Raw genomic sequence first — 13,769 nt, forward strand, 5'->3', positions numbered from 1 at the left:
CCAGATGTTGGTAACAACCCATGCAATCCACACGTAAAGAAATCAAACCATGATGTCTATAAATTAAGTTATGTGTAATAATGTTAATTGACACAGGGAAAAAGTATTGAACACACAAAGAAAGGGAGGTGCAAAAAGGCATGGAAAGGCAAGACAATCATTAATTAGAAAGCAATCCTGCCCCTTGTCAGTGCAAAAAAACGGTTGTTTCAGGACATAAAAGTGGATCAATTGAGACAGAGCGCAACTAGTTCTCGAACTACTCTGAGAACTACACCCACTGGAATGGCTACAGCTTTAGCTTACATAAATATAATATATAAAACTGACATTTGGATATTTGACTTACCACTGACAAAATGTTTACTGCACACATAGACATACTGAGTGTCAGGATCCCACAATTTACCCATTCTTCCTGCTGATGCTTCACGTCTTATTGCCTGTATCCACTTTTGTCTCCTTAAAGGCTGGCTTTTACGGTTCGGAAGCTTATAAAAATTTATTTCTGGATTTTTTAGCTTGTTTGCTGTACACCTTGTCACACAGCAGCTTTTAGGCATTTTTCTGTCTTTTGTTATAAGTCATAAATGACAAGGAGGCAGCCTCTCGCAATGCAAAGTCAATGGAGACGGTTGGATTGTCCCCCCCCCCCCCCCCCCCCCCGATGGGCATGGTCTTCAGATTATGACGCGTTGCGCTCTGTCTCTATACCAAGAGTGAAGTTTGGAGGTGGGAACATCATGGTGTGGGGCTGTTTTTCAGCATACGGTACTGGCAAACCTCATATAATTGAAGGAAGGATGAGTGGGAAAATGTACAGAGACATTCTTGATAAAAATCTGCTGCCATCCAGGATGATGAAGATGCAATGAGGGTGGACATGGGTGGATACATGGAAGACAATGATCCCAAACACATGAAAGAAAATAAAGCTGCTAGAGTGGCCCAGCCAATCACCTGACTTGAATCCATTTGAAAATCTATAACTGATCAGAGTTTATAGAAGAGTCCCACAGAACCTTCAAGATTTTAAGACTGTTGGTGTGGAAAAATGGGCCAAAATCACACCTGAGCAATGCATGCAACTAGTTTCACCATACAGGAGGCATCTTGAAGTATTAAGCATATTTATTTAAAGGGGCATTCCACCCATTTGAACATTGTTTTTTATTTAAAGTGGGTCATATATGTAGTCGAAATGTAAAATAAATTTTGAATTTGGTGCCTTCGTGACCGAGGAAAGACAAAAAATAACTTCAGGACGCATTTGTATGAAAGACAACAACTCCCACAATGCACCACATTGCACAGCTCCGCAAGCCACTCCCACTAATCCAGAAAGCGCATATCTGCCTATAAGAGAAATCACTCTTCCGTCTACAAGGCTAGCTACCACCAGAGCTTGAAATTCATTTCACATTCACACAAAATGTCTAGTTAGTTGGCGAACTCATTACTCCTCGTTTGTATTTCTTTCGAAAAGGTGAATTATTGCATGGTACCTGGATGTTCAGTCAGAACATATGCGGTGCGAAACTAGGATAGTTCTCAACACAAACGTCCGTGTCCTCGTCTGATTCAGAGATTTCGTCCAGGAGAAATTGTCATCGTTGAAATTCTTTGCCGCAGACGGACTCTATCTCTGTGTTCGTAGTTGCATCTTACAGTCTATGAGTTGCATAGTGAGATCACCGGTGCCACCAGTCCGCCCTAACTCGAGCCAGTCCGGGCTCCTCGTCCGCGGCAGGCAGGTCTTCTGCCTCGGCTGCTCTTCACTATAATGCGGCTTGTAAAGGTAGCCACAAACACCTGATTCAAGCATCAGACTTCCGAAATCCTCTTCTTCTATATCATATTGAGCACTCTCCTCCGCTATTGTCATAACTTTACATCTGTCTCCACAGCGCCTGTTAGCTTAGCTTCAAACAAGATGGAGGATATTGCTTTCAGTTTCAGAGAGTGTTTCTGCTTTCAGTTTCAGTTCCACCCACTGATCTGTAATAGGTCTGTAGCGTGAGCGGGTCCCGCCCCCTGGGAAAGATGAGGAACTAGTGCTTGTAGTCTCAACAGAAATCCCCCCCTCTTACACTTCCTCCTACAATGACGCAAAATGACGATTTTTGCGTCATTGTAGGAGGAAGTGTAAAAGGTAAATAACGGATTTCTCCCGTCTCAGGGGAAAATGAGAGAGTGTTGCACGACCATTCAATAGTATGACTGGGTTTCTAACAATGCAAAGCTTAATGCAAATGGGTGGAGTGTCCCTTTAAGTATTAAATACATTTCAGAAAGCATGTTCAATACTTTTTCCCTGTGTCATTTAACATTATTACACATAACCTAATTTATGGACATCTATGGTTTGATTTCTTTGCATGTGTGGATTGCATGGGTTGTTACCAACATCTGGTGAAAATTTCATGTCAATAGCACATTTAGAAATATATTTACTGAGAAAAATGGTGACATTTTCAATAATTATTTTACCTGCTGTATACATCCCACGACCCTCAGATAAGTTTTTTACGTTTTTGGCCCTTTATATTAAAACGTTTAGGCACCTCTGTTCTTAGAAAAATATACATTACAAAACAGCAGCTAAAAGTAACAGCAAAATCAAACAGAAAATATTCAGAAATGTAATCACATAATTTATGCTGCAGACATCATAGTATTAATATGTACTATAACTACAGAAATGATAACTGTAATGCAGACACATATAAACATTGTGATTCTATATCACAGTGATTTCCTGCTGCTTTTCACTCAATTTAAATAAAATAAACTGTAGAACTATGACTGTAAAAATTGCTATGAAAGTACAGCAATGCACGGTAAATTCACTCTAACATATTTTACACCCTAACAGGAACTGGGCTTCTCCAGACAGGCTCTAATTAATAAGAAGCTGAATGATTATAGGAAACAGAGGTGATTCTCTTGCCTACTTAATCATACTTATAGAATGGTGAGTGTGGTAGTCTTATCTCTTTCATTTTGCAGTCCAACAGGCAACAAGCTAGACACTTCTCCTAGGATTCATCGGATGATGCCACCTTTCCTTCTCTCTAAAACTGAAAACACGTCAGGTGTGAACCGAGCCCCAGGGAAAGGTGAACTCTCTGAACCATGACAAATAAAGGAGCCCTGCTCCTTTACCCACTTTCTGGTCTGCATTTGCATCTTTCAGATCTGTCTCATCTCTTTCTCCAACTCTAACAGATGACAGTAATAAGGCACCATGGGGCATTAACATCATGAAAAAAGGAAAGAAAACCGGTCCAAAAGCTTTTGGAGTGAGGCTGGAGGACTGCCTGCCGGCTGCCAATAATAAGGTCACCAAGAGTTGTGAACTAGTGCTTGTTTTCATTAACTAAATTATGAGAAAATACTTCCGTGTAGAGCTGGGCGATATGGGAAAATTTATTATCACAATATTTTTTTTCCAGATCATTCGATATAGATATTTATCACAATATTAATTTACCATTAATGAGGACGGGGGGGTCGGGGTAATCGTGATTCTATCTCCGGTCTCCGGTGTTTACTGGCTATGGGAAGTGATTACTGGGGAGGAGACAGGCTCAACACGAAGGCTATAAAACCTTGCGAACGTGTTAGGTGTCGCCCAGCCCGCAGCTCTACAGATATCTGTCAGCGATGCACCCTGTGCCAGCGCCCAGGAAGAGGTAATACTCCTAGTGGAGTGGGCTCTCAACCCAAGGGGGCATGGTGCACCTATTTATACCCGCGCTGCGGGGCGGAGCACGAGATTCACTGAAAGGGAATGTCTCAGGTTACGTATGTAACCCTGGTTCCCTGAGAGGGAACGAGACGCTGTGTCGAGACGTGGTGGGAACGCCCAGTGGTGGAAAGAGTACTGAAAAAACATGCTCAAGTAAAAGTACCATTACATTCCAAAAAATTTAGTGTGAGTAGAGTAAAAAGTACCTGTACAAAAAACTACTTGAGTAAGAGTAAAAAAGTAGCTTATTTAAAAGTACTCATGAGTAGTGAGTAGTGAGTACTGAGCTGCGGATTCTACCCCCTTATAATAAACAATGTGCACTACAATTAATAAATTAAAAATTGTACATACTGTAATTCACATTATATTTTGTTCTTTGACAGAAAGATTGAAGAATATCTATCATTCATCTTTTTAAAATGCATCAAATCAGTACATTCATCACCATTTAAATCATATTGTTAAAAAAAAAATGCATTTAAAACTAGGTGAAAGGCCACTGAGCCTGAGCATGCTATTGTTGCACATACAATATCAATGTTCATAACTGCAAAGAATTCAAAAATCTTTAGAAACTCATATGATAGATCAGCATCACACACCATGAGATGGGTTAAATAGAGAGATTAAAAAATACCCAATTCCTCTCCAAAACGGTACCTCACCTAATGCACTGAAAAAGGCTAAGATAGTAGGCTAACACTAATTACACTGTAATTCCATGCCATTAAATATGTTACAATTTAAACGTAAATGCACATTGATCTAGAATGGTGGCATCATCCCTTACATTTTACACGGTTACATTTACTCACATGCTGATAATATAATTTGTAAGGAAAATTGTGCATTAAATAGGGAAGTTATATCCGGGAAACTTTTACATAAGAAACAAACACACACACACACACACACACACACACACACACACACACACACACAAACAAACAAACAAATGCATGTCTCTTTGTACCTCACAATTTTTTAAACTACTCAAAAAAGTTACATTTCTGAAAAAAACTACTTAATTACAGTAACGTGAGTATTTGTAATCCGTTACTTCACACCCCTGAGAACGCCCCTGTGTGATTGCATCGTGAAGCACGTGTATAATCAGTCCAATGGAAAAACGAGACGTCATAGGCGGGTGACGTCATCGACCAGGAAACTATAAAGCACACCTGAAAACAGACCGCGTTAGCTTCTGAAAGGCCGAAGCAAGTCGATCTGAGGCATGCAGGGAGGCATGCAATGACTTCACACAGAACAGGCATTTGCTATTATGGCGTTGTGGGTATGGTGTTCCCAACGCGTCTCGACGCAGCGTCTCATTCCCTCTCAGGGAACCAGGGTTACATACGTAACCTGAGTCTTCCCTTTCAAGGGAACTTGTGCTGCGTCGAGACGCGTTGGGAACACCATACCCACAACGCCATAATAGCAAATGCCTGTTCTGTGTGAAGTCATTGCGCACACTAAGAAGCAAGCACCCTAAATCCTGGAGTGGAGCCAAGATCCAAATCATTGAATCTAACCAATGTTTGCGGTGAGGACCAGCCTGCCACATCACAGATGTCATGGAGGGAAACCCCAAGATAAAGCCTTAGAGGCAGCCATACTCCTAGCAGAATGGGCCCGGACAGCCAAAGGTGAAAGCTGACCAGCCACTTCATAAGCAAGTAAGATAGCCTCAACTACCCACTTGCTCATTATCTGCTTGGAAGCAGAGTAACCTTTTCTTGGTGACCCAGAACAGACAAATAGTTGATCCGAATTACGCCACAGGGCAGCTCTGTGAACATAAGCATCCAAAGCTTGAACAGGGCACAGCAAATTAAGTTTTTCCTGATCTGGTGTAATAAAAGGTGGAGGACAAAAGGCCTGCAGCACGACTGGGCCCGAAACATTAGTAGGGACCTTAGGAATATAACCTGGCCTAGGGTGAAGAAAGGCTTTCACCATACCAGGTGCAAATTCGAGGCACGCAGGAGCAACCGACAAGGCTTGCAAATCTCCAATTCTCTTGATAGAAGAAATAGCAATGAGAAATAAAATGTTTAGTGTAAGGAACTTTTCTGAAACCTCTTCAATGGGCTCGAAGGGAGCCAAATCCCAAGCCGGTGCTCTATTGCGCAGTGCAGGCCTCAGCCTCGGGGTGCCATGAAGAAAACGAGTAATGAGAGGATCTCTCCCCAATGTTGCACCACCCAGAGGAGTGTGGTAAGCAGATATAGCCGCCATATACACCTTCAAGGTGGAAGGAGATAACCCCGCAGAGAAACATTCTTGCAGATAATCAAATACTATACCAACAGGGCAGATAACAGGATTCAGTTGGCGTTCTCCGCACCAGGCAGAGAACAGTTTCCATTTCAATGCATACAGTCTTCTCGTGGAGGGAGCTCTAGATTGGAGTATGGTCTCCACGACCTCGGTCGAGAGACCTGATTCTATGAGCTGGGCCCCCTCAGGGGCCAAGCCCACAGTTTCCACAACTCCAGACGAGGGTGATAAATCGTGCCCCCTGCTTGGGACATCAGGTCCCTCCTGATCGGAATCTCCATCGGAGAGCCGTCTAGAAGGGCCACCAGGTCCGAGAACCAAACTCAGGCCAGCCAGTACGGGCTACTAACAATAGACGGGCCACTTCACAGAGAACCCTCTCCAGAACTCCCGGAAGCATAGATATCGGGGGAAAAGCGTACAGGTGTAGCCTCGGCCACACCTGAACCATCGCATCCAGCCCGAGAGGAGCTGGGTGCATGAGGGAGAACCACATGGGACAATGAGTTGTATCTGACGATGCGAAAAGGTCGACTTGAGCTTGACCGAAATTCTCCCAAAGGAGCTTCACCACCTCGGGGTGAAGTCTCCATTACCTGGGCCTCAGCCTCTGCCTCGACAGGATATCCGCTCCCTGATTTAGATGCCCCGGAATATATACTGCCCTGAGAGACAGTCATTTCCCCTGGGCCCATAGGAGGATCTGATGAGCCAGTTTGCAAAGATGACGTGACCTCAGACCCCCCTGATGGTTGATATAAGAGATCACCGATGTGTTGTCCGTGCGGACAAGCACATGGTGACCTCTCAGGTCTGGCAGGAAGTGCTTGAGAGCTCGAAACATCGCCATCATTTCTAGCCGATTTATGTGCCAAGAAAGTAGATGGTCCAGCCAAAGACCTTTCGCAGAGCGACCACTCATGATCGCCCCACATCCTGTGAGGGAAGCATCCATCGATAGCGTTACACGTCGACAAGAAGTCCCCAGCACTGGGCCTTGGGCGAGGAACCAAGGTTTGTTCCACATGACTAAGGCACGTAGACATCATGTGACCTTGATCATGCGAAACGGATTTCCCCTCGGGGAAAACCCCTTGGTCCTGAGCCACCACTGCAGGGGTCTCATGTACAGGAGGCCAAAAGTTATTACGTTAGACGTAGCTGCCATGAGACCCAACAGTCTCTGAAACTGTTTCACAGTGAGTGACTGGCCTAGTTTTACCCCATTTACGACTGAGAGAATCGAAATAATACGTGTTGGTGACAATTGTGCCAGCATCGTTGTTGAATCCCATACCACACCTAGAAAAGTGGTCCTCTGAGACAGGAGGAGCACACTCTTCTTGGCGTTGAGCATCTTCATGTGAGACAGAACGACATCTCAATGCCGAACTGCCATCTGCTCGGACTGAGCAGCGAAAGCGAACTGAGACGCTTCGCCCCCGAAAGCAAACCTCAGAAACTTCCTGTGATGAGGATGGATGGATACATGGAAGTAAGCGTCCTTCAAGTCTATCGTGACAAACCAGTCCTCAGACTGAATCTGTGTCACAATCTGTTTGAGTGTAAGCATCCTGAACTTGAGTTTCTGAACCCTGTGGTTTAGTTGGCGCAGATCTAGAATAGGACGCAATCCCCCATCCTTCCTTGGAACAATGAAGTACCGGCTGTAAAACCCTGACCCCCTGCTGGGAGGAGGAACCCTTTACTTCCTGCTCCATAACCAGAGCCTGCTCGGGGTCCACCACCATAGGGAGGACCCCTAGAAATCTGGGCGGATGAGAACCGAACTGAATTCTGTAACCCTTTTCTATTATATGCAGGACCCAATGAGAAATATTTGGCAATAGTTTCCACGCTGCCAGAAAATTTACTAAGGGAACTAGTCTCTCGAGACTGGCCTCTGGATTTGGTCAAACAGTCACTTCGGTGCCCTGAAACGGCGAACCGGCGGGGAACAACCGAACTGACTGTTCTACGATCCTCCTCGGAGGGTCATTTGGGGACGCTGACACTTCGGTGCCCTGAAGCAGCGAACTGGCAGGGAACAACTGAACTGGCAGTGCTGCGACCCTCCACAGAGAGTCGCCCCCCAGAGGGCGCAGAGGAGACACGGATTCTCGAACACGGATTCTGTTATTCTCTAAATAACAATAAGTGTCATTAATAATAAAAATCTAGAAATCAATTTTGTTTCTTTCCACTTCCCTGGTGATGGTCTCGATCTCCACGTCGGAGAAGTTTCTCTTCTTTGCCGTCTTCCGTGTGTCCATGGCGTAAAATGAGGGCGTGGGGGAAGCGGAGACTTGAATATATAGGGGCGTGTTATTCTAATGACGCTCATTTTCAGCCGCGGCATTTATCAAGGGTAGGTATTGCGTACACCTGGATTTCAAAGGTACGCACAGCTTCATAAATCAGGCGGTGAGAGGAGTGTAAGCATAATCTTACGCCAACATATACGCCCGTTTCTACGCAAGAATGATAAATGAGGGCCAATGACAGTCCTCAGATCTTGCCTGCCTCTAACTGGCTTCGACTGTGACCACCACCCAGGCCCCCCCGATTGTGGAGGAGCCCGAGTGGCGACGCTTTGTTTTTGTTGCACTCTGTGCTGCGAGGAGCTCGTAGACGGCCAAGACTGCTCCCGTTTAATCCCAGCAGTCTCGAGGACATTAGATCAGCAAGGAAGAAACTTCTGGAACGCCGCTGATTGTTTCTTCGCCTCCTGAAATCTGTCGACGGCCGCGTTTATAGCGTCACCGAATAGACCCAAAGGCAAAAGCAGAGCATCCAAAAGAACAGACCTGTCTCTATCTTTTAGATCAGTTAAATTCAACCATAAATGACGTTCTATGGTCACCATGGCTGCCATAGACCGGCCTATTGATTTAGCTGTCTCCTTGGTGGCCCGGAGAGACAGATCTGTTGCGCAACGCAATTCTTGCACTGACTTCCTCACAATCATCCATGTCCCTAAGCAGATCAGCCTGGTATGCCTGCAGTATAGACATCGTGTGCAAGCATGCCGCAGCCTGACCTGCTGCCAAATACGCTTTACCCACCAGCGCTGAAGTGGCTTTTAATACGCCGGGGCTTTAAACCCTCTGGGGTCTGAGGTGTTTTTGGGGTCCTTGAGATGTTTTGACATGCCCTGACATTTGTGCTTTTTTCAGTTGCTTATAAACATATTAATGGCAAAGGTATAATTACACTCTATTTAGCACAAACAGGGCTACCATAATATGTGAGCAACATGTATGTACATGTTTGTATTTTTGAGAGAATAATGTTTATGCATCGTTATTGAAAAAAAAAAAAGTGAAAGTTGGAGACTGGACTGTGACGCTAATTCTTTCGGGGTAAATAAAGAAAAAAGTATACACTGTCATAATGAAACAAGACCACATAATTGTACTAGATGTGTGAAATTAATGTTGAAAAAAATAAATACTCTAAACTGAGAAAGTCAGAAAGTGTTACAGTAGGCTTTGCCCCGCAGTCCCCTAATGAACTTTTATTATATGCTTGTTTGTGTAGTTTGTCCCACAGATTGTGGTGACATGCTGTCGTCTGGTGGAGGAGATGGGTTTGGAATATACTGGCATCTACAGAGTGCCAGGGAACAATGCCATGGTGTCTTCTCTTCAGGATCTGCTCAACAAGGGCATGGATATAGACACTGCTGAGGAGGTGAGGTGGGAGTATGACAAAAACAGACAGATAATCTGCAGGGATAAATCAGAACAGGAATCACACTGTTTGTTTACAGAGATGGAAAGACCTGAACGTCATCAGCAGTCTTCTGAAGTCCTTCTTCAGGAAGCTTCCAGAACCTCTTTTTACAGATGGTATATTCAGCTGAACTCCCTCTTTAATTCATTCACATAAAGCCTTTGAATTGTCGTCAGAGTTGAATGGGTGTTGCATATATTTAAAAACACAGCTCACTGCTGCCCTCTACCTGCAGATAAATATAATGATTTCATTGACGCCAACCGTTTAGAGGATGCAGGGGACCGCTTAAAGACCATGAGGAAACTTGTATGTACCATCAGTTTATTAATTCAGTTTCAGCAAATTTGCATTTGCAGTCTTTTACCAAAGTTTTGTGATGTCTTTGGTTATGTTTCTCTTTTAGATACGTGACCTGCCGGATCACTACTACCACACACTGAAGTTTCTAATCAGTCACCTGAAAACAGTTGCGGACCATTCAGAGAAGAATAAGGTTCATGCTGTACTAGACATTGTTCTACAATAACAAAAACAAACAAAGAAACAAAATAAATAAATAAATAAATTAGTGTTTCTTCAGCTTCAACTCTTTTGGCCCTAGGGACTTTTAGAAAAACTTTTTACTCTAACTAGTTTATTTAATTTGTCCATTTAAACAAAGTCCAGCAGTGTATATACATATACTACCATTCAAAATTGTTAAGTTTTGGTAACAATTTATTTTACAGTGTTCTTGTTTCACGTTACATGTAGTTACCATAGTAATAGCTACAAGCAGCAATTGAAGCAGCTTTTGAATGGGCTGCAACAGCAGTGCAGAGCCAGAAGAGCAAAAACAGCAGAAATAGAGTGTACATGAAAAACAGATAGGTTTAGAAGTACAGATGAGAATGAATTCAAAATTAATTAACATAAGTTCAGATGAGAATGAACAAAGAACACATTTCAAATCCAAGAGGAAGAAAGATTAGTACAATGCTTGCCTAGATAATAAAGAAATTGATGAAACACAACATTATACACACTTTTATAAAGTTCTACTTGGCAAAAATTTAACCTACAATCTTTAGATCACACGATCATTGCGTATCACTGTGTGCCACTCGGAAGACATGCTTCACTGCCGGAGTTCAGTGAGAATTAACTTAAAATGAAGATTTTGTATATAAATGTTCCACATGTTTTATTTAATACATTCAGATTAGAACATTATCAGAAAGACACAATGCCTGGAAGAGAATCAACATTTGCACCATTTCGGGCCACAATACCTCTTGCATGTGCCATACAGGATTCAAACTTGTGGCTTAGCAAGTTGCACCATTCAGTTGACGCACACTCCTCAGGCTGCTCAGGAGAGCGGTCAAGGCAAGAATGAGCCCACAAAAGTATTACTTTGCATGTTAACCGATTAACATGCGAAGCTAACTTAACTGCTATTGTAGCTTATTTTTAACCAGATAGCTGAAGAGCCACATCGAAAAGAATGGCAACTGGTTAGCATACAAAGTTAACTATAGCATAATAAAACAAGCACAGGCAAGGTAAACTTCGGAGAAGTATTTATTGGGAACTTGTAATGAATATCAAAAATCCGTTCAGTCATTTCTATGCGGCTTGTTTCAAATATCATATGATCAGATTTTGGACAAAATTGGACAACATTTTTAGGAGGAGAAGCAAAGAAAACGGTTTAATTTACTTCAATATGGTGGATAAACAAAATGATGGAAAATGACAAATGAGATATCGTCGGAATCGGCATAAAAGGAACATAATGACAGAGAAAACAAAATTTGGACAATGTTTTTTAAAGTTATAAACGTATTTGTAAAAATCCTTATATATCTGGAACACTAGGTGATGCTGTGTTAAAACTTCTCAGGTACCTTTAGGAGATTCTGTTGATCCCTACCAATTTTTGTCCCGATATGTCAAATTTATGACAAATTTCTAAATGGTGGCCCGATGGTTCGTTCGATCCTGGCAAGACAACTGAACTGCTCTCCTTGTGTGTTTCCATATGTGTGAACACAATTCAGCAGCAAGCCAAACTCCCTTCAAATAAAGACTGGAGCCAGGGTGTAGTTCAAAACTGCTGATGTTTACTCCAATATGCTTCAAAGGAGAGTGAAACTATCAAAAACAATACACAAATAAAGTGCTTTTAGTAAACAGAATACAAAATATATACACAATATAAAGGCTAACAGAGCAGAGTTACCAGTTGAGCAAATGATGTATAAAACAACACTTAATTATTACCAATATAACATGGGAAATAAAGTAGTGATGTTACATTTGACACTGAAGCTTCAAAGCGTATCGAGTACGCAGCGCAATTTCTCATGAAGCCAAAGAGTATAGAAGCCCAAGAGGCGAAACTCAATAGAACGCTCCATAGCAACAGTTGCCCCCATGACGTGACGGCGCGGCCGCCATTATGGACTGAAAACTGAAGGAAAACGTCGAAAAATAATGGGAGTCAATGGCACTGAACCAACTTAACATAACAAAAACTTAACATAACTTAATTTTTTCTGGCCGTCATATCTAAATATGGAAACAATTTAAAATACATAAATGAGGATGACCGACGTTAAATGACAGAAAATGTTACGTATATGTGTTGGTTATGCATGGCCTAATTACCCTTAGGAAAATAGTATTTTGGGACAAAATATTACTATAGAAGTACTATAAGACTACTATAGAAATACTATAGCGGCTCTAGGATATTATAGAGGTATTACAGAACATAACATACTTCTGTGATGTTCTGTAATACCTCTATAATATTTTAAAGCTGCTATGGTATTTCTATAGTAGTCTTATCGTACTTCTATAGTATGTCCCAAATTACTATAGTATTCCTATAAGATTACTATAATATTTTGTCCCAAAATACTATAAGATTCCTATAGTACTTTTTCGTAAGGGTATGTCCCCCACCGAATCGGCTTCATTAGCCTACCACTTACGGTTTGCAAAGGTACAATTATAAAATTACTGCAAACCTTTAATCTATCAATATTTATGTTCTATTATGCATTTTCCTTGTTATATGAATAACAGAAATTCATGAAATAATATATAGGCAGACACACAATAATAAGATATTTATTCAAATGTTGATTTTGAAATTAGTGAACATCACCATATATATGATTTGGAAAAATAAATAAATAAATAAATAAAATTATAAATGAACATTTCTAAAGACAGTTAATCTTTTACATAGAATATCACAAACATATTAACAACTTGTTTTTTCAACATCTTCAGTGAAAGTGCACACAGTGAACGTTTCAATGGCAAGAACAAAAACAATATGTGAATGTCCTATTACAGGCGGAAAGGTACAAAAAAGATGTGCAATCTAGCAAGTGCACACATGAACTATAAACAGTACTAAAATGGAAGTGGTGCCATAAGATCTCAGTAATTAATCAGACACCACCATCTATTGTGTGTGCATTTGTGTGTGCATTTGTGTATGAGAAGTTTTTTTGTATTTTTTGTATTTTTGTGAGAGAAGAGGCATTGACATAGAATGGAAGCATTAGTCAAAAAGATGTATAATCTAGCAAATGCACACATGAACAAAAAATAACTCTGAACATCTTTCGGAAACTAGTGTACTACTAGCCAGCTACTTGCTAGCCAGCTACTAGCCAGTTCAAGTTTTGTATAGATTTCTAAAAACGAACAGCAAAACCTCTACACTGGTAGAGATTTGAACAAACAAACAATAGCCTAAATATCAGTTCAAGTTTTGTATAGATTTCTAAAAACGAACAGTAAAACCTCTACACTGGTAGAGATTTGAACAAACAAACAATAAATATCAGTTCAAGTTTTGTATAGATTTCTAAAAATGAACAATAACTGATTGGATTTCAGCAGCTTTCAGTCCATAATGGCGGACGCGCCTCCGCAGCGCCATCTACAGACTGTTACCCATAACACAACAGAGTTTCGCCTCTTGGGCTTC

The 13,769-nt window shown here is 41.7% G+C and overlaps 1 protein-coding gene across 3 annotated transcripts in view; it reads left to right on the forward strand.

Annotated features, from left to right (window-relative positions):
• arhgap23b (Rho GTPase activating protein 23b) overlaps positions 1-13,769 on the forward strand; it is a 573,311-nt gene that overhangs the window by 534,928 nt on the left and 24,614 nt on the right. For all 3 annotated transcript variants that reach the window (XM_084435165.1, XM_084435167.1, XM_084435166.1), the window contains exons 12-18: positions 2,876-2,937; positions 3,010-3,119; positions 3,229-3,341; positions 9,578-9,730; positions 9,810-9,888; positions 10,008-10,081; positions 10,179-10,268. In XM_084435165.1, the coding sequence (XP_084291291.1) occupies positions 2,876-2,937; positions 3,010-3,119; positions 3,229-3,341; positions 9,578-9,730; positions 9,810-9,888; positions 10,008-10,081; positions 10,179-10,268 (681 nt within the window). The remainder of the gene's footprint in view (positions 1-2,875; positions 2,938-3,009; positions 3,120-3,228; positions 3,342-9,577; positions 9,731-9,809; positions 9,889-10,007; positions 10,082-10,178; positions 10,269-13,769) is intronic.

The sequence above is a fragment of the Rutilus rutilus genome (genome assembly GCF_951802725.1).
Source record: "Rutilus rutilus genome assembly, chromosome: 16".
NCBI classification, from domain to species: Eukaryota; Metazoa; Chordata; class Actinopteri; order Cypriniformes; family Leuciscidae; genus Rutilus; species Rutilus rutilus.